Genomic DNA, 21,394 nt, shown 5'->3' with positions numbered 1-21,394 from the left:
AGTTTGAACAGACCTGGTATAAAATCCTTCTTTAGCCGGTCAGGGAAAGCTCATGTGTATTCAGCGGCAGTCGGGTCCTCAGCGCCGCTTGGTGTACGCTGAGATAGTGAGTAATGAAGTTGTGTAGTCCTGCGATACAAAGGGCATTAACCTCATTAGCATGAAACCTTTTCTTCTAAGTATTGTGGAACCTTTTCAGCCTCCTAATCCCCTATTTTCAAAGCTCGGATTGTAATAAAGCTTTTAGGTTTTTCAAAGCTAATGGTATTCTCAAAAGATTTATTGCTGTTACTGCGCAGGACGCTTTAAGTTCTTCCTGCTAAGTATATGTATAGCACAAGACGAAGCTCTTTTTTGCCTGATCCAGATGGGAAACCATTTAGGAAAATGACCACGCTGTTCTTAAGTGCAAAAAGCTTTATAATCAAGAACTATGGGCTCGCTTGCATATTGTTAATCGAATATCCCCAAACCATAAAGCAACATCACAGCGATAGAACATAAGTTCAATCGGGGGGGGGAAACAGAATGGAAAAATCTGCAGACGAATGTGAAAAAAAAGAGATTTGCAAATGTAAATACATATTTCTCAAATTGCTAAAGGAGTCTCGAACAAGGGAAAGCGTTGGCCATTAAAATAAAACCGACCCATTCTAGTCAATAAACTTCCAGCCGCCGGCAGATTTGGCGTTTTGCCCATAATGTTTTTAAAAAGAAATCTTATTTCATATACATCAGCCTCCGCTGTTAGTGTGTTTGATTAACGTCTCCAGTATACTAGAGGGCTCTCCGTTTCTCGGAACTTTGTTTCCCCATTGCGAGGACGCGTGTGCACAGCCATTAATTGCGCAATTTAAAGACACGAGTTAAAACAAAGCGCTTATTTTTCCTGTACTTTGTAACTGCACCGTATCACAGTGTGACGACTGGCGAGATTGTCCTGAGTTATGTCAAACTATTCCCTCTATTCACGGATTAAGAGATTAAACGAACCAATGGCGCTGCCTCCGCTTTCCTCATATTCCTGGTATGATAATTGCTTAAACTGATTTGCACTTTCACAAAAGATTTCAGGACTCTTTGTAGCTATACAGAGCAGACGAGGTTTCTGTCAATGGAAATAAAACTGATTAATGCAGTCTATCAGGATGAAAAGTAAATGAACCGTAAAGAACATTGCCTGGCTCCCAAACCCGTTTTGTAGTCAAGAGCTGGTTACAAACAGTTCAAATGCTACAGTTTTAATTACGATTTCAATTAAAATAATAAAAAAATTATATCGTTTTGTGAGGTGAAGTTTTGCCACATGTCAAACACCAACGAAATGCTTTTTGTTTGTTCACCTTTACTATCTTTCCTTATATAGGAAATACAAAAATAATGACATGACCAATAAAACTGCCAAACAACACAAAGATTTGGATTCCCCCCAAGATATGTAGGTAACGATTTAATAATTTAATTAAGGAAGTATTTTCGATTATAACACGATTCCAGTCTTTTTAAAAAAAACACAAATAAACAAGATTGATAAATAGCTATTCCGCATCTGTCTTCCTTCTCCGACCTCTCAATATAATATTTACAATATATTACACGATAGCGGTTACACATTGTTGAGTGCTAAGCCATGATGGGAAAATGTTTGCGTTCTCCTGCAACGTTGCAATAGAACACAGCCTTCAAGGGGTTAACAGGCTCAATCGGGTTAAAATGAAGATTTTTAAAAAATCAGGTTGATATTATGGGGTAGAGACTTGTCGTTTTCATTTTTTAAAATATCCCCCCCAAAAAAAATCCATACATGTCTCACTGCCTTAAATACTCTGAGCAGCAAAAATGGATAAACCTTTATTGACAAAAAATGACAATGACATACTTCTTGGAAGTATCGTGTGTTAGAATTGCAACAAACTCAACAAACACAGGTATCTACATTCGATAGCAGACATTACAGAAACATCTTTGACTTTAGTGTCGCTATAAACACGTATTAAGAAGCTCAGTGCGTTGCTGAACCCTAGCCGCCCACAGATTGCCATTGCTTCTTTCTCCTTGCTGATTTGTCCTTTATTTTTTTTTGGTGGCAACTTGCGAGCAAGTTCTGCCAAACAAATATCACCTCGCGGGAGTTTTGTTTTTGCTTCGGATCGATGCAGAAGGAAAATCCTGAATACTCTTTAAAGACTTTTCCCCCCACCCCCCCACCCCAAAAAAAAGTTTTCTCATTTTAAATAAAGGACCGAAATTGTGGTCAAAACTTTTCTTTTAAAAAAAAATGATGTCTAACTTTCTTTATTGGTTTTGTAGAACACTAAAAACGCAGCACTCCTACTTCATATAGCTGTATCACAATCACGTCGACGGTATTATTATTTAACAGTTTTTTTTAAACAGCAATTTTTTCTGTAAAACGAAGCACACAGCTGACAGAACTTCTCTCAAAAGCAAATAAGAAAAAGAAATAAAAAATAAGTCCCGCCTTTTGTTTTTTTTTATAATAATCCGTCTTTTCATGAGAACGGCTCACATGCAATTCAAGTTTCTGAAACAGGTGTGGATTTTGGATTTTTCCCCCATTCAGTTTTTGTTTTAATATTTGAATTCGGAAGTGCAAAAAAAAAGTCCGGAATTGGATTGGAAGTACGCATGAAAGCGAACTGCACACAATATGAAAAAGTCCGCATGTCAATCATCTTGCCCCCGGAGTTGATTGATGGCTGCCTTTGGACAGCTTATGGTGTGCGCAGTGCCACCTCTTGGACCTCTTCTTACCCCAGCTGCCTCGTCACAGGAATTGCATTTTGGTTAAAATGTTTATTTTTCCCCTTTCTCTCTCTCTCTCTACATCAGCAACTCTTGCTGCTTGAAAGTTAACACTATAGTTTGACACGATTCTTGTTTTAAATTTGCAGTCCTAATCGTCCGAGGTGACATCGATCTCCTCAGGACTCGCCTGTTTGGTCGCCAGCCTCCACCTATTGACATGATGGGTCCCTTTTTTCTTCTGCTGGGCATCTGTCCCTTCCTCTTCCAACTTCTGCCGTTTAAATTTCGTCCTTCTGTTCTGAAACCAAACTTTTACCTGGAAAGTAACAAAAGTTGCAATGAATTGGAGGGTAGCATAAAAATTCTTCCCCCACCCCCACTCCCCATCCTACTTTGATTTTCACATCAGCTTTGATTAACTGATGTCTTTTATCAGCTAGGCTTCGCTTTCTCGGGATTTCCCCCACTGAAACGTCGAAACGCTTGTTCCGCTTTACAGGGGCGCAATTGGATTTTATTTGGGTATTTCGCCAGACCCGTTTGTACTTGCTCTGAGGATATTTCCTATTCTGCACTTCAACCAATTTAAGCAGCGTGTGGAATGCTTAAAATGTGAGAAGTAGGCGTGCTGAAATGTAACTGAAATTAAATCAAATGCAAAGGGCAAGTAATTTCCATGTAAAGTGCTAAAATAGTGCCTGCAATGTTATTCTGCGCCAGGCATTGGCTGTATTTAGTAGCTTCAAGATCAGGGAGAGAGGGTTAGATTCACTGTATTTTTTAAAAAATCAGATAAGTGAAATATAAAGGTATAAGTACAGTCTCTACCATTGAAATCGTTTGTTTATCCCCCCCCGCTCGAACTGTGAACTTTCTCTCCTGACCTTTGTTCCTAAGTCTCTCGCCCCCCCAACCCCCACTTGTCCTTCCACATCAACAGAAAATTGGAACAAATTCGCCTTCACTTTTTACAGTCACGCTTCACCAATTGGCGGAAATGTATTTATTTTTAAATGTAAATAAAAATAGTTTGTCAGTCGAGTTTTAATTTCCCCGTTCGCTGAAGCGAAAGATTCGATTTGAATGGCTGGAGTATTGGCAAGTTCCAGTTGGGAGCAAGTGTCATAGCGAAAGCTGGTCTCCAGCATTCAACAACTTTACTAAAATGTCAAGTTTCCAGGCTCATGCTTCCGCTTCGTGCGGCCCACACTACAAAACCTGAAATTTAACCCAACCACCACCCCCCCCGCAAAAAAAATGTAAACTCGAAATAGACCCATTCCTGTTAGAAAGAGCGGATGTGTCAGTTACTGGTAGAAGAGGAATAAACGTCCCAAATTTTCCAAAGCTCTTAAGTGTACAAGTTACATAAATCCGGTTATTGAAGAAAAGAAAGTTTGTAGGTTCGTGGTGAAAATAGCATCCCGGTATCTGAGCCCGCTTTTACATAAAACACACGTTTGTCTTGTGAACTTCTCTTTCTCTCCCCCCCACCCCCAACACACCCCTTCCGTTAGTCGCCGAGTAAAAATGAACCTGCTCTCTTTCTCTCTCTCCTTCCTAATTGAGGGGGAGGTTGCTGATTTGCAAAGAGATGCCGTTTGTTAAGGCCATGCCCAACACCCGGACAAAAGCCCCCAGCCAGCATCGATTCGCCATCACACAAAGGCACCTTCAAAACCACATTAACTAGGAAATTAAGCCTGACCGCTTCCTTGTTCGGCAGGCAAATGAAGAAGGAGATTCATTTGTTGCCCCCCCCCCCCCCTCGCTCCCCTCAAATGTTTTGCCCGATACGATTTTGGAAAATACAAAGCTTTAACAGACGCTTGTCCACAGCCTGCCGCAGGAGTGTGAGCCGGTGTGCTCGCTTATTTCCTGCACAAATCGCTTTCACTTTTACCTGCAGAGAGTTCACTTTGGAATTGCCATTAAGAGAAACGAACTGCTTCAAATGTTCAGTGGGACGTGGAATGTCAGATGTCAGCAGTACTTTAGTGTGACTCCTTCGCTGCACTGAAAAAAACCCCAAACTCTATCCACCCCTTACAAGCCCATGAGCTGAAATAAACAGCCCTGCATATTGACGAGTGCAATCAGTTCCAGCGCCAGTTTCGGCCGCACCAACTGCACAGATCACCTTGAAATGACTACCTATTATCACTGAGCGTTCGTTATGTGTGATTAATGCGGGATAAAATTCCATAATTTCACCTCATTATTTTGATTCACCCTCAAGATTTATAGATAAAGACAATTTCAGCAAGGAAACAGATTGCAAGTTGCAAGCTCCATCTTCTGTAGAATTTAGTTCATGGGCAAATGCTTTCTAATGTAACAGCGACTTTTAAAATCTGCAACTGCTCATCGTATTATACAACAGCCCGTTGCAAAAGCATCGAATTGCCCTCGAATGATGGGGGGACCGGGGGGGGCGGTGGGGGTGGGCTGTTAGTTCCTACCCACTGAAAAAGCCAATTTACCAAGGAGGTTTTAGTAATCTTTCTGCAGGTCGCATTTATTTTACAATGGCAAATAATCCAACAGCAGACGCAAAGAGAACCAGACAAGGAAAACCACGCATTTTTGCCGAATTGTTTTGAAGGAGACCGCTCTCTCTCTCTCTCACCTGAGTTTCTGTTAAACTGAGACTGTGGGCCAGTTGCTTCCGTTCGGCTCCCACCACATAGTGATTTTTCTCGAAGGCGTGCTCCAACCTCAGCAGCTGGGACGGGGAGAAGGCCGTCCGGATGCGTTTCGGTTTTCGGGCCAATGCATTGTGCAATAGAAAGCTCTCTGGGCTCGCCTCGTTGCCTGAGGATCACACAAGAAAGCAAGAGCAAAAATTCAGAGCCGGCTGCTAATAGGACCAAATCCCCGCCGATTGATGTTAATGTGTCTAGGCGCCTATTAATATATGTATTTTATATATATAATCAGTTGGAGAGCAGCAATTTCTATTGAAGTTACTTAAATAGCAGAGAAAAATCTCGAATCGCTAACTTCTCCAGATCTTAGCGACCATTTTAATATCGATTTGATGTCATTTAATTCGTTGAATATAGTATCCCTCAATGACATTAAAATAAACACATCGAACGCGCGTTCTAAACCCTCCCTGTCTGGTAACTCTGAACGAATCGAGAGATTGGCAGGAAAGGAGCTGTGTTTAATTCCAGTACAGAGCCGAGGCTGTCTGGGCCGTTACTGAAATCCCCAGTTCGAAACAAGAGTCATTTTATTCACCGTCCGTGTTAATAGCAATGTCATTTTAACCATTCCATTCAGGGTAAAATATACTCGCCCATCACAGACCATTGAATATAATTAGTTTACTCTCAGAACGATTTAAAATGCTCAATCCGCAGAAGTACAAAACAAAACAACGGATCATTTAGCTTCTAATAGCGCACACATCTATCAGATGTATTTAATGTGTATAAACCTCCGCAAATCATCAACTGCTTTAATAGAAAACATTAGCACAAATTTTAAATATTCATTTTCTCGCTTTCAGAAACAAGGATGGCAAGAAAGTGTTGTAAAATTCTGAAATTTCCCTGAATTAGGCACCGTGCAAATCCCCTGTCCTTGAGGCCTATTCCCTTTGTATTCAGCAACTGACCCAGAAACGAAAGTTTAATATAAACATATATATATATATCTCCACACCAAAGTGTGCTTCTCGAGTCGGTACAAATTGCCCCCTAAAGCCGTGTTATGAGGAAGTGTTGTTGCTGCGGGAGTCACTGCTTCAACCCAGCACTCCACACAAAAAGGCAAACTTCAATCCCTTCCCCGAGCTCCCGCTCCTGTGACCCCGACCAACTCTCTCTCTCTCTGTCCCCACAACCCTATTGAAGGATCGGCAACCACAAACAGCTTCGCCCCCCGCCCCCCACACCACCCCTATCCTCACCTAACCCCCCCTTCCTTCCCTCCCCACGATATATCCCGAGGCCGGGTATACTGCTCCCACCCAGCTCCGGGGACAGGGGGCCGACAACAAACTACAACTCCAAACTTTCGCTTTGGTTAACTGAAGGGGGCCTGAGGAGCTGACGGCTATCGATACGAAGAGAAGTCGCGAAAAGACAGCGCTGTCACGGTGCGTTCAGTGACGGGTTGGAAATGTCTCTAAAATGAGTAGCAGCAAACAGGAAGAGGGAGAGAAAATAGAAGGGTGGAAAAATCAGTGCATTTAAAACATGGACGTACCTTGAAACCTGTGTCCCAGATATCTGTACCTGTGTATTAGCCATGGGTAGAAACTCGAAGCGTCTCTTTGTTGCGATGTAAATAAGGGGTGCGGAGAATGGGATGACTGTAGAGGGTGACCAGCTAAAGCATGTGGAGGGACTGGGTGAACCGGTACTGCCGTGTTGGTTTGGTGAGAGACCGCGTCAGCGAACACCAGATCCGGGTTGGAGTAGATAGCCCTGCCGCCGGTATGAAAGCCGTTCAGGAATGGATTCACTGAGCTAGAGTTTGCATAGCTGAGGGCGGCTGGCCTTATAGGTTCCTCTGATCTCGAAGCAGGCAATGGGCTATCCTTAGCTACCAGAGATTCAATGGTGAAACACCGTTTAGGTGTTGGCTGGAACATGGTTTGCCAGTCAGTATATCCTCAGTGCGGGAGAGAGAGAGGAAGAAAGGGCGGTTGTGCAATACTTCCCCCCCACCCCACCCCCCAAAAAAAGTATTACTGCTGAGATTGAAGAGAGGGTACATTAAAAGTTGGTCCGGGAACACTTTAGTACCGATGTGTCCACATCGTCCAGAGACAATCCATCTATGCGGTCACTTTATCACACGGCTGAAAAGTTGTGCAAACGACTTGTTAGTTCATGAGCTAATTAGTGCTGATATCACATCAACAGCTTCCACTGAAGCCCTGTAATGGCTTGATGATTGGTCGCTATTACTCGCCTTGAGGTTGAGGGAAGACTCTTAAGTGCGTCAATTGCTGTTTAAACCCGGAGAGGCGGACTCCTTCCATACGGAATGGATCAAAGTAGCAGACAACACCACACCCCCCCTCCTCCTCTCCCCCCACCCCCTATCGCCCCCCCCTCCCCGAAAAAAAACTCGATAAACCAGCCCCTAACTCAGACATTTAAGCAAAAACCATTTGGCTTCTCGGTATCCGAAACAAAACCCCCAATACAACCTGACAAAGGTTAGCGATTGGTAAATACCTTGATTTTTTTTTGTTTAACACAAAAACTACAAACACTTATGATGGAGGGGAGGCTGCGGCGGGCACGAATTTCAATCCTACCCTCGACTTTCCTCCAGCTCACGTCGTAACGCTCTTTAGGCATGTACCGCATCTCACAATATATAACAGTAACGCGGGGATTAGAAGGTGGGTTTAGAAATGATTCCTAAAACAACAAGTCTAAATCTCCAGGAGATGAAGAGAGCGCAGTCTCCAGTACTTTCAGATCGTTCCTTGTTTTGTTTGCCGCCTCGTGTCCAGGGACCTGGTTCGGACTGAATCGACTATATTTCTATTGGTCAGGTAGGGGAATTATGCTATTAGATAATTATATCGACTCTGCGCAGTCTGTGTGGTTCCTGGCTCCGTTAATTCTCCCTTCTCTTTGCTGTTATGTTAATAATTCGGGCTGTATTAAGTAAACAAAAAAAAAGCCCTGTATCTATCACTCTCCCGCACTTAATTGCAACCCACCGCACAGAGTCCCGGAAGCGCGTATTTCCCGGATTCATTAAGGGCAGAGAATTAAATATTGAAGCATCAGTCATTTTTTTATTCTCTTCTCCCCAACAACTGTACGCGGGGAGGTTGCCTACTCTAGGTGTGAGGAGCCGCCTCCGTACGATCAGCCCCACAACGCGCTGCATACTCGCTAGCCCACCAATCGGACATGCAATCACAGCTGTTTTGCTACAAGGTGTCATCTGATATATTGAATTATATAAATTAGACTTTGTCCATGTGCGCATCTTTGGCGTGTGAAGGTAAACGGTTTAGTATTGTTGTGGTGCCCCCCTCCCTTCCCCTTTCCCTCCACTTTGCAGGGTACTGTATGATTTTGGACTGTAGCAGGCAGCGGTTGTGGGGGTGGGGGGGGGAGTGTCGATTGCGCCTTTATACTGTATCCCATTGTCGCTCATTTTTTAAAATTATTGCCATAATAGCAGCTTGTGCCGTTTCTCAAGCTGCGGCTATTGAAAAGCCTCTTTAGTTTAAAACGCCGCGCTGCTTTATCCTTGTGTGTTATTGTCAAAATAACAGTGACGTCAAGAACATTATTACGAAATGGTTATTAATATTGACCATCATAATGAATTCAATAATGGCTCCGTGCAAAGCTGGGAGGAAGCCTCTTGAAGTTCAATTTTTTTGGCATTACGATGTTTTCTTCCTGGCCGATTACAAAGCGCTTTCGCTGCTCCACGTTTACAAGAACTGGAAAGAAATACAGAACGTAAATACATTTTTTATATATATATATACATGTATGTATATATATACATATATGCATACATATACATCCCTAAATGTGAGGCGAATATCAAAATCACCGCAACTGAAAATTGTAAAATGTTTCGGGTCTTCTCAAGGGGTTTAATGCATATGGTCTATATGAATGGGCCTTTTTAACATTGGCACAATGGAATGCACTGTTAAATGGTTAAATATTATGATTCAAGACAGCGACTCGATTAATCTTATCTTCCAATTCCATCACAGAGAGAAAATATTTCTCTTATTTTTAAGGGTCAGAACTTCAGTTATGACTTAATGTTTATTGAGAGTGACCGGGTCCACACATCAAAGCATGTTCTAGACCCACATTGGAGTTTGGTTTGAAGTTCTAGCGTGCTATGAATCTACTCGGTTCCACACTAATCCCACAATGAAGTAGCTGTTGTCAAAATCTACAGCCCCAGCTTTATAGTTTGGTGAGAGTTGAACGCTGGGCAAATTATATTTTATTTCATCCCAAATAAAAGCACCTAATATGGGTCACCGTGAATTACTTTGAATTATTCATGTATTCTCATTGACCTCAGCCATGGTTCGAATTGGAGTACTGTATTAATAGCATGGAAAATAATTTCCTTCCTAATTACTACATCATGTAATATGTACTGAAAATAATGCAAATGGGTCTAGCTGTATATTCGGAAACAAATAACAGGCTATCCTTTCGGTACTGTTTCAGCTGTTTGTGTGGACACTCTTCCGCCCATCACCCGCTCAGTGTTACACTTCATTACAAGACAAGGATCAGGGCTAGAAAATAATTCAAATCGAAAAGAAACGCTGCCCTCTCTCTGATGCATTTTACAACCAGCTTTTGCACTGACACATAATTTTAAAAAGTGTAATTTAGATATCTGTTGCCAACCCGTATTTTATCAACAATAAGCGTCACAATTAATCAAACAGCAGGTTTGTCGTCTATTCGTGTTACGTTTCTTACAGTACACCAGAGTTTTCATGTATTTAGTCTATCCGATTTTGGGAAAACTAGAAATGAGAGGGATGCTAATTATGTTTAAACACTTGCAGCGTTAGTCTAATACATAATTGCATTTTTAAAGCTTCGCCGATATACTGTAACTTTCTCTGACGTTAAGTGATTTTTTTTAAATGTTGCAATGGGCGAGAATGTTAATTACTATGTTGGTCTCACGGAAGCTTTGGACGGTAATTAGGATATGCCGACACAGCATTAACTCCATTTAAAAAAAATCATCAAAACTAACCATAAATTATTAAACTTGTGCTGATTCAGATAAATAAAAATCAATTTTCAAAGCATAATTAAGGGAAAAAAAACACATTTACTCATCAGACATGCCGTGGCTTCTCATGGTTCGGTCGTTTGTCTGTTGTTTGACTTCAAAGTGACTATGTACATTTTGACATAATTGAACTCCCTTTTAAATCCATAGCTGACATACAGTCAACCATTACCAAAAAAGTAAGATTTTTTCAGCGGAGAAAGGAAACTTTTCTGGAAATGGAAATTGATATTGCCAGCACCTAACTGTATTTGTTTATATTTTTGATTAGTAAAAGCGACCAAAATAATACCTATTTTCGAATTGTGTGTAAAATTTTACTTAATATATCATCGCTGACTGGTTCTTTGGTGTTTATTTATTTCAGTGGCCCCTTGGTATATGAACAATAACTCCGAAAGTGACTATTAGAAATGTTGTGGAGAACAATGTCAAATTATATATCAAATATGTCCGCACTGTTATTATTTTTTAAAACACCGAATGACAGTTAATGAGTTCAACAACCGTGATTATTTGCTATCCTACACTTCATTGCCTCCATCCCCTTACTTCGCCACAAAGTTCTTCCCTGCAGACTGAGTTTCGCGTTAAATTCAGCCATAGTTAAAGTGAACTAACCCGGATATTTACAAAAAGAGTATCAGCTACGCTATCCTCTATTGCTACACTCAACCTCTCAGGTCAACTTTGTTGCCCATTGTCGAATGAAAACAGACTGTGTGTGTGTGTGTGTGTGTATGTACGTATGTGTATTTGAGTCGATTGCTAAGCAGCTTATTTTTTTGAACAGTAGGTTTATAAAGATCTCCAAAATGATTGTACAACCTCAATAGTTTTGTGAAGATGTTATTATTCAAAAATAATAGTCAGAGCAGTCAGTTAATAAGTATTCATAGTGACCCCAGTCAAGAATTTGCTTGTTGTTCTCATAAATCACGAATACAACTTCATTTGAAGGCGCCGGTAGTATTTTATGTTCTTAATTCCTTCAAATTGCCATCGACTTGGAACTACTGAAAAAAGTCACCATTAAGTAAATCAATCTTTTTTTCCAAGGTGGGTCAAATGAGTTTTACAGAACCTTGTTTGGTGAAGAGAGATGATATCCTCGCTTCACCCAGTCCACCTTAGTTAGGCCTCCACCAGGCAAATAAAAAGAATATAAAATGTTTGCTCTAACAGAACACACATTAGTGGCTATTGGGGTACAATTAGATGCCTAAACGTACCACTTAATGAGGTGTATGGACACTAAATAATGACAAATGGATTTTAGTGTGCAGTGAAAAATGCTCAGGAGCCCTTGCTCTCCAGCCAGTGGATATTGAATACATGGAAACCAAGCTATAACCCTTTCAAAATGCAACACGTGCCATGGTTTATGGTTTGGTGACGTGTTCTGGAATAAAATTGTAACTTTGGTCATAAAATAGGAGTGTTTTGTACGTGAGAACTTCAAGCCACATCTAGTGTTAAATCACTCAGACACTTCAAAATATCAGCTAGAGTAAGCAAACCAGCTAATTCAGCATGATATATTCATTTAATGCAATTTCTATGCAGCTGATTCAATTGTTCACAATTAAGCTTTCTAAAGTAAAACGGAAACATTTGCAGTCTTAATATAAACTAGTCCACACAGATAAAATATTTATATGGTAAGGTATGAAGTCAGATATGTGACACCCACGGAGGAATGGATAGATTTCTATGTTTGTCAGCATGTTGATATATCCCCAGTGCCGGATTATAGCCTATTTGTTACTAATGAGGTAAATACAATTATAAAATACGAATCCATTTTAAAATACAAAAAAAAATCCTTTTCGCAGGATGCACAGTTTTAACTGTTGTTTGAATATAATTTTCATTCTCGTATAGGCTGGCATTATCTGTAACTCCCTTTATCTTGTTACATATGTAACACTTTCTCTTTCTACTGTCCCACCGTCTCAGGGCGAGATGAACCTCCCTTTGTAATCTGGCGTAAAAAGCGGTTCCCTTTTTTGGCTTTATTAATATGACAGAACCCCTCACGGTTTACGTTTCATATCCGAGAATACATAATGTCATCTACCATATATTTTCAGTTTCAATTAAAAACAAAGGTTAAAAACAGACGGGTCATCAAATGTAACGTTATTCTGACGCTAATTATGCGAATACAGATTGAATTAAAACGCCCATGTCATCTTAAGTATGAATATAGCTAATGCTCTAAACATATCTATCCGTCTGTATTCTTTCATGCATGATACACTTGTGGAAAATGGAAAGGTACTTGATTTAAAATATTCTGTATCTCTCATAGATTAAATTCACACGAACTCAGTTTTTTTTTAAAAAAGCCCTTGAGACCAGGCGAATAACAGCCGCCCCCCCCCCCCCACAACCCCCAACACACCCTCCCCCAGCCCCGCCACCCCACCCAACCAACTGGGAGTTTCATAAAATACGATTTTTAAAAATCCTATCAAGAAAATTCTTCCTGTTTTTGACATCGGAGACAACCGCCTATTTAAATGTTATATTTCTCCCTTAGAAGTGCATTAAATTGAAAATTAAACCACTGATTATTGTAGAGATTTTTCAGGAATAGAGGGGGCATCGCATTAACTGCTGCCAATGATGCGAGTTAAGGTGGTATAGAGGGATCTTTATTACCTATTGTGTTGAGAAGACCACAGTTCCGCGCTTTATTCAAACTATTACAAATGTTTTACTTTTCTGAAAAAGCACCACGTTTTATATTGTAGCAAAGTAACGCGTTTTGAATTTGAGGTTAAAATACCGAAACAATTTTTCATGTGTACGCTGTTGGCTGGCTTCGAGCTCTAATATATTTGCGCATAGCGCCACTCAGTGGTTTATTTTTTTCACGTCTCGATAGAAATGATAAGCCAATAAGTGCATTGTTAGCGCCTCACAGAATCACACAAAAAAGAATCAAAACAGCATCGGTGTCTAATGCAGCCTTAAGTACAAGTATTGTCACACCACCACACCACCACAAGTAATTGTGCATGCGCATGTTGGACATGGCCTTGTTTATTAATGTAACCTTATATTACTCTGAAAGATCAGCGCTTATCCTGTTGCCTTTTCGGGTGCAGTTGGCACAAATGATACGATTTGGCTACATCTTCTTTATTTTAATCCAAGTTTCCTCCACCAATTGAAACAAAAATGTCGTCGATCTATTATAAAACATTTTCCGTTATCCGTCACTCACATTTGGAACACCGATCCCAACTCAAATATCATCCAACTCCAACAGGTGATCAGCCAGTTGTCTTTCTCAGCAGCTTTAGGCGGTTAGAATTTCTCTCGTTTCCTGCTGCGCCGACATGATCTTAATGTGATTAATTGTCTGACAGGCTTTCCCATTTTTATGCTGATTATCCTAAGTCAGGACCCCTTGCTGAAGTCAATATATTAAATTTGAACTTGAAATACTGATCAGATATATATTTTTAGGATTGAACATGGGTATGAAATCAAACCCCCATGTCCAGTCAATTATCCTGGAGTTGTATGCCACCTGAATTACAATTAATTTGCTATTAACTTACTCAACATGTTACGCTCAGACTCGAAAAGTATGTTGGATTCGTTTGTTTTAAAGCCAAATCTGCTTCCTTAAAGTGTCAGTAACTTTACTTCTGCTTTGTCTGAAGAATTCAAAGTTGTTACAGGTGCCATGTGGGTACGCACGTTCTGTTTTTGATTTTAACTCTGCTAACTGAAACCTTGTAAAATGCAATCCGCAATCTGCTAATTCCATCACGAGATGTAAAACTTTAGTCGTTTCGATAACAAGAGATAAAAGTACTGGAGTGTCCTAAATTAATAAATACCGGGCAGCTAAACTCATTTGCATGCTAATGAGAAGTGCAGACGAAATATTTTCACTGGGAACCTATGATTTTTCTGAGCTTTGAGCGAACTAGTCGTGGTGAGTCCAGTGGCAGACAAGTGCTAGATCCAAATGTTGCCATTATTAGGTCCAAAGAAAGAGCTGGCGACGAAAGTAGTGTCAATAGCATAGGATTTCAGTGCATGTGGACGCCAAATGTGATCATACTTACAAAAGCTAGTGTGTGTGTGTGTGTGTGTGTGTGCGCCGCGTGTATGTATGCGCCGGGATTGACATCGCACGAACTTGTTTTCAACATATTCGATTCATCGAAACACATGTGCAACACTTGTTGTAGATTTAGCAGAAAGAACCGAGGTGGTGTTCCAATCCGAAGCGATCAGCATAACATGCAAGGGCGAGGGGTTTTTAGATGGAGTTGGTTTCATCGCGTAATAAAAACTCTACCGAGTCTGCATGAGAGCAGGTTGGTTTGTCGAGTGGCGCGGTGAAGCTTTCAATTTCCCTACTTTGAACCAGGCTCACAAAACTTTCCCCGCGATAAGAAAAGTCATATCATTCCACTGAATATGTCAGTGAACAGGATGAGGCGATCATGTTTAAAATCACCTTCTCACAAGCAGACCGGACAACGTACATTTCTATTACCCCTATTCCGCAGCCACTTCTCCAAAAGAAGTGTTTCAGCATTTTGAGTGACAAAAGCAGCATAAAGTACTGCAAGGGTCTTCATTGCTGCGACTGAATTAAACATGGCACATGGTTAATCAAACACATGTTGGTGGAATCCGTACAATATAATACTGAAATATGGCACATTTATTGTAACCACATATTCACATGACATCATATCAACTGACAATCTGCATGAATGGGTGCGTGACAAAGCAAACCATCCAATTTAATTAGCGATTGCGCTTTAAGAAATTATAACATTCTTATCTAAAACTATTTTAAAATATGATTAATCAGTTCGGCTCTGTAAAATCATACAGATGTTATTTTCTGGAATTTTTGAGTCAACTCATTGTTATAAATCATTATTGTTCATTTTGATATAAATCCTCTTAATTTTGCCTTTACTAAAAAAATCGTTTTATTTTAGTTGCACTTAAATGGGGCAATGCCATTTCTGTGATCATTTGTGAACTATACTGTTGCAGCACTGCTGCCTCGCAGCTCCAGGGACCTGTTCAATTCTGGCCTCGGGTGGCTCTATGGGGTTTGCACATTCTCCCCGTGTCTGCGTGGTTTTCCTCTTGGTGCTCTGGTTTCCTCCCATAGTGCAAAGATGTGCAGGTTAGGTTGATTAGCCATGCTAAATAGCCCCTTGGTGTCGGGGGATTAGGAGAGCAAATTCGTGAGGTTACGGGGACAGGAGCTGGGTGGGATTGTTGTCAGTGCAGGCTCAATGGGCTGAATGGCATCCTTCTGCATTATAGATTCTATGATTCTATAATTCCGGCGTTGGGTTACTGTCTGTATGGAGTTTGCACGTCCTCCCACGTCTGCGTGAGTTTCCCCCGGATGCTTCGGTTTCTTCCCACAATCTGAAGATGTGTAGGTTAGGTGGATTAGCCATGCTAAATTGCTTCTTACTGTCCGAAGATATGTAGGTTAGATGCATTAGGTATGGTGAATGTGTGGGGTTACGGGAATAGGGCGATTCGGTGGACCTGGGTGGGATGCGCTGTCGAGAATCGGTGCGGATTCGATGGGCCGAATGGCCTCCATCTGCACTGTAGAGATTTTATGGATTCTATAGTATGCTTAATGGGAAACTGGACCTTTGATCTCAACAACTCCAGAGGTCCTGTCCTGTCCTTTCTTAGACAGATCCATGAACATTGTCAGAAGGGTTCGGATTCTGATCCTAAACAGAAACGCGCCAATATCTTTTCATTTTAATATTGTTCCTCTCTCAAACAGAAATTGCTTGGAGGGCCAATGGATACTGGTTTCAGCGAGAGAGCACATAGACAACCAACCGAGTTCTCTTCAGCTCCTGTTTCTAGTGCAGAGCAGTGTGTATATGTATCTCCATTCCTTAGCATGCCAATGCCTTCTTCCTTTTAGAAGCAACTCTAATAGAGTCGTAGGCATATATCCTTCTTTCAGGGAGCCAATGTATTCTTTAAAGGGAACTTTGGTGGCGATAATCGCTGGTGTTTGGGAGTTGGTTGGCAGGTTTTTAGGCAGGTCCTCTTTTTTTCTCCAGAAGACTGAAAGATAGGTTGGGCTAAAGTACGAGGTAACAGCTTCGATGGCGAGAAGTAAGTTTGCTGCTTGCCGAGCCGAGAGAGGGGGCTTTGTTTAGCGTCGTTTTAAACGTAAATATTTAACACTGTCTTAGTACTTGCAGTAAATTTGGTTTCAATGTGTAGACAGGGCCTAACAGTTCCACTTCTCGCAGTCACTCAACTAATATCTGTAATCTGAGTTGAACTCGCAACCACTAATAAAAGATACCAGCTTCTAGAGGAGATCTGCGCTATTACTTCATAATTCTTGGAATGTATCTTTGAAAAGTAATTGCCTTGCTCTTTTGAAATAAAATATAACAATTTTTTTTAAGTAGATCATTAATTAGTCCGGTCCAGTCATTGTCTTGGATGCTTGGCCCAGGATTTCCAATTGGTCCGGTCTTGTGCAATGCTTCTGGTGTCATTTCTTGATGCAACTCACATTCCGAGACTGAGTGTAATCTCACTAAAACAAAACCTCAAACTGCACTTACTCATCCATATCGGTATTGGCTCAGCGCGGCTGAGATCCCACTTGAAATGGTCTAAACAGGACGCAAAATACATGAAAAAGGCATTTATTTTATTTTGCAGACAATAAACTTACATTTACATAGTACCTTCCAGAGCCTCAGGATGCCCTAGAGACCTTTATAGCCCATTAATAACGTTTGAATTGTTGTCGCTTCATCGAGGAATGTGGAACTAGCACCCTATCCTTTTTAGTTTCGGTTAATCATTGGTACTTGCCCACCTTTTGTATGATTTATAATTTCAACTTGGAGCAGATAAGATCATATCTTATTCTTGTAGCTGTAGGGTCTTTAGTCAATGATCAGCCCTCCTTATATTGTCTTTAATCCCACTCCCTCCCTTCGGCATCTGGAGAAAGATTTCCACAAATCATTTTGGGTATGCTGAAACTAACCTGTTGAAATGGCCTGGGGTTCACATACCATTCCCCATAGATTTATGGCTTCCTACTTTACAATATTTCGATTGCCTTCTAAGCACGACATTTGGGTGTTGATGGGGTTAGACGGAAACATCAACAGAACGGGAAATGTATGGGCAGTCTCAGAGTAAAATTCCAGTGCCACCGCCTCCTCCACCCATCCCCACCTCCTCCGTCGGCAGAGTTAGTAGAATAGGGAGAGAGAAAAACCTCCAACGTGTCATTGGCATATGACTTTATTGAAATGTTACTTTCGCCACACATTCCACATAGAATTTCGATTTTTCGCCTTCTGACTGACTCGAATGTGTTTGTTGCATGATGCACCATTATAACCACATATTTTTCCATCGCATGAGAAACTTAGTCAGTCTTTTCCTGTCTTATCAAGACAATGACTACCCTGTCCGAATGTGTGGCGAACAACCCAAGTGTCCCACATATAGTTAGAAGAATCTTATTCCGGCCCTTTCGGAAATTATTGCCGCAACTGCTAAGATGTTGCGAGACTAATGCACCACCACAAGCAGAATATATATCAATAGGGCTTGATATCATGGCTGTGATGGCTCATGGAGATGTTGTTTGACGTGTCGTGTTTATGCCATGCTGTTTGACTATTTCTCAGAATAGGCCGATAAAATATCTCCAACAATATTCATTTCCTATACTCTCCGACCTCGCTTTCCTCCTTGGAGACCCTGCTTAACACCCACCTTATTGACCAAGCTTTTGGTCATCCGGCCATGGCTCATGATATTCCAGTGAAGCCCTTTGGGGAATTTAATACAAGCTGCTGTTGTTACTGTGTTTAATCTTATTGTTCTAACCCCAACGTTTTGAAACTATTCAAACTGTAAGTCACAATAAGCAGGGTTCTTTCATAACATATTGCAGGAGTCTTGGCTGGATTAAAGTTGGCTTTAGGTAGTTAGTGTAATTTAAATTGAAATAGTTTCCTCCTTTATTTTGAAACATAGACATATTATGTCCCTATTTCTATGCTATGCCTACTCATCCTCTCTCTTTGCCCTTAATATGGCAAATTGGATATTTTGTTCAGTCTAACCTTAAATGTTAACAACATCGTGACGCCTCGAGGTCGAAAGCTTTATGTGTTCAGGACGAAACAAGCATTTCTCCTGTTTCAGTTTGTTGCGTGTTTGATGTAGTTACTGTATTTACACTTACAGGAAGGAGATAATCTTCTTTATCAGTTTGAAAACTCTTACGGTCACATAGGCTTCTGTTACACATGCTGGCTGTTCAATACATTATCTCAGTAATGTTCAATTGGCAGCTTGCTGGTCTGAATATAATATTTTCTATTGCTTCTTTGATAATGGTGATTAGTTGGGAAGGCCAACGTAATTGGCCATGGATTCAGTGGAATTGCAAGTTCCAATACAAAAAGGTATAAATACATACTCATGTTGGCTATTTGGAAATAACTATTAATAAATGAATGAGAAATAAACATACCATGGGCAAAGTATATTTGAAACAGATATATGTTTTAACCGATCAAACAGGTAACCATTTGTTTCCTGGGCATTGTTTAATTTAGGAAAAACCTGGTGAGTTTTGTGTGTGAAAGTGTGTATGTGTGTCTTTCTGCATGTCTAATTGTGTGTGTGTGTCCATGCGTGTGTGCCTGTGTGTGTCATGTGTTTCTCTATCTAAGTGTATAACTGACATGTGTATGCGCGTTAGTGTAAATTTGACTGTCATCTGTGTAAGGTGTGGGATCATAGCTCAGTGTGTGTGTGATGCTGTGTTCGTGTGTCTCACTGATTTTTGTGACCAAATGTGTAGTTGCATGAGGTTAGTGCGGGTGTCTTTTATGTATAATAAGTAATCTATATATGTGAACCATTTGCAGTTGTATCAATGTATGTCCGATATTTGTGTTTGTATCTTTGCGTGACTGTTTTTGCGCCTGACTGTTTTATGTGTTTATGGGAGAGGGAGATTCTGTCTGTGATCTTGTGTGTGTTATAACTACATAACACTACAGATTAAATCGCTTAATTGAATCTATCAGCCACCTTTTCCAGGATTTTAAGAAGATTAGTGCCGTCTTCGTTTTAGACGACAAATGCGTTCATTCTTCATTAATTAATGAGTGCCGTTTCCACACTGCTTACCACGCTGTGGACATTGTGAAGAGCAACAGGAAAAGGCACGGCTTGCAATTTAAAATATATCTAAAATGTTACATGAGCGGTCATGCCTTTTATATTGGCCTTTTTGTTTGAAATGTATGTTTAAAGCCGCAGATCAAAATTGAAATATATTCTGTCTATTAAAGAAATTAACACATTTAAATCTGAAGATTCCAGCAGTAATGGTACGAAGCTGAATATTTCACATCAACAGTACACTGATGTCCAGACCCTAGATAGTTAAAGCAGTAGTTGAATTCTGAGTGTTTTTAATATATGCATTACAATTTTAACAGAGGAATGAGAACAAATTGCGGTTGAGTGTGAGTACGACACTATATGGTAAATAGATTATCATTATTTTATCAGTCAGGATGTGTGAGGGGAAGAGCAGGGGATTGGGACGGCAAGAACAAGGAAATATTAGCACTTCCCGCCAAAACCTCGACAGTCTTACACTTTGGATGCATATTAGTGACTTATCAGCCCGTGTGAAATTGAGTCTCCAGTAACTTTCATTCCAACCTTCCGTCAACGTCCAATTCAGTCACATCGTCGTCAGTGTCTGCGCCTGTCAGCTTTACAAGGGGAGCTGTTAATTGTTGCTATCGGTAAAATGACAGGGAAATAATTTCCAGTGAAAATATTCGCGTGAGTAAATGTATCCAACCATTAGAAGGACAGGCGCGGTTTTATGTCTAACGTATTTAAGTAACTAACGTTTTTGAACGAGGTTTTCTGAAAAGGCGACAGCTGGATGCAGCGACTTTCCATCAAAAAACGGCAACGTGAAACTTCGCAAACTTGAAGAGGGCTATTGTCCGTTTAAGTAAAGAGACACTAACTAAGGACAGCGTTCACCTAATGTTAATTTTCATGAATAACATCAATAACATCTAACTAGCCACATTATATTGTGAAATGAAACAATAACTTTTTCTGCTCTTTTGCAGATTCGGTTCGCCACAGTTCAATGTGTTTGAACTCTGCAATAATATGTGGAGAGTCCTCACAGCACAACGCCGAAAAATAGACTATTCAACCCTCAGAATAATCCCAGTCTGTCTTCAACACCCAACCCTGTTGTTTAGTAACGTACTCGGTCTCTTTTATGCTGACGATACCCTGTGCCAACAACTTCACACAGGTTCATTGCTGACCTCTCTGGAACTTACGGATGTCAACACTGGTGTGTGCGGTATGTATGTATGAGGTGTTTTCATCTGTCGTTGTTTCTAATGCACCGTGGTCCATATTTAAACTTGCCATTTTGACTGCAAATATATCAATGTTGTAATTGAATTTGATCCGGAGATGTGTTTGTGTATCAATATCTGCCACGTGATCTCAATAAATGTCATTGATACTGATTGACCCTTGTTATCTATCTTGTACAGTGTCTTTTTTTTTGCAACCTTCACTGGACAATGCGCTGCACTAAAATTAGCTGGCGAGATGGAGACAGATCTACATTTAACCGCACAAGTGGCGTGAAGTCGGATATCTCATTAGGGATTCCTGCGGCGGAGATTCCCCACTGCATCCACAAAAAGTGACCCAGTGGGTCAGATACCGTTAGTTGTGTACAATTATAAATCCC

General features: G+C 40.7%; 1 protein-coding gene and 1 long non-coding RNA gene across 2 annotated transcripts; one reads left to right on the top strand and one right to left on the bottom strand.

Moving 5' to 3' along the window:
• Positions 1-1,813: 1,813 nt before the first annotated feature.
• On the bottom strand, positions 1,814-7,753 carry emx2 (empty spiracles homeobox 2). The gene is made up of 3 exons (XM_080205844.1): positions 6,988-7,753; positions 5,399-5,583; positions 1,814-3,085 (listed from the first exon to the last, which is right to left on the bottom strand). Exons 1-3 carry the CDS (start codon positions 7,373-7,375, stop codon positions 2,918-2,920), a joined length of 741 nt encoding a protein of 246 aa, XP_080061970.1. The 5' UTR covers positions 7,376-7,753; the 3' UTR covers positions 1,814-2,917.
• A 109-nt stretch (positions 7,754-7,862) lies between these two features.
• On the top strand, positions 7,863-21,177 carry LOC145354223 (uncharacterized). The gene is made up of 2 exons (XR_013888831.1): positions 7,863-8,293; positions 20,748-21,177. It is a non-coding gene; the product is annotated as an uncharacterized LOC145354223 (long non-coding RNA).
• Positions 21,178-21,394: the final 217 nt, after the last annotated feature.

The sequence above is a fragment of the Carcharhinus amblyrhynchos genome, chromosome 17, assembly GCF_965287045.1.
Source record: "Carcharhinus amblyrhynchos chromosome 17, sCarAmb.v2.hapA, whole genome shotgun sequence".
Taxonomy (NCBI): Eukaryota; Metazoa; Chordata; class Chondrichthyes; order Carcharhiniformes; family Carcharhinidae; genus Carcharhinus; species Carcharhinus amblyrhynchos.
Note: the sequence above shows the minus strand (reverse complement) of the source record. Positions and strands in the feature narration are given on the sequence as shown.

Bases quoted from the DNA above. Each gene is read 5' to 3' on its own strand.
- emx2 (XM_080205844.1), bottom strand. From the start codon at position 7,375: ATGTTCCAGCCAACACCTAAACGGTGTTTCACCATTGAATCTCTGGTA. The intron at 5,584-6,987 runs GTACGTCCATGT...TGTGATCCTCAG, and splicing joins TCTGGGACACAGGTTTCAAG to GCAACGAGGCGAGCCCAGAG. The intron at 3,086-5,398 runs GTGAGAGAGAGA...GTTACTTTCCAG, and splicing joins TCAGTTTAACAGAAACTCAG to GTAAAAGTTTGGTTTCAGAA.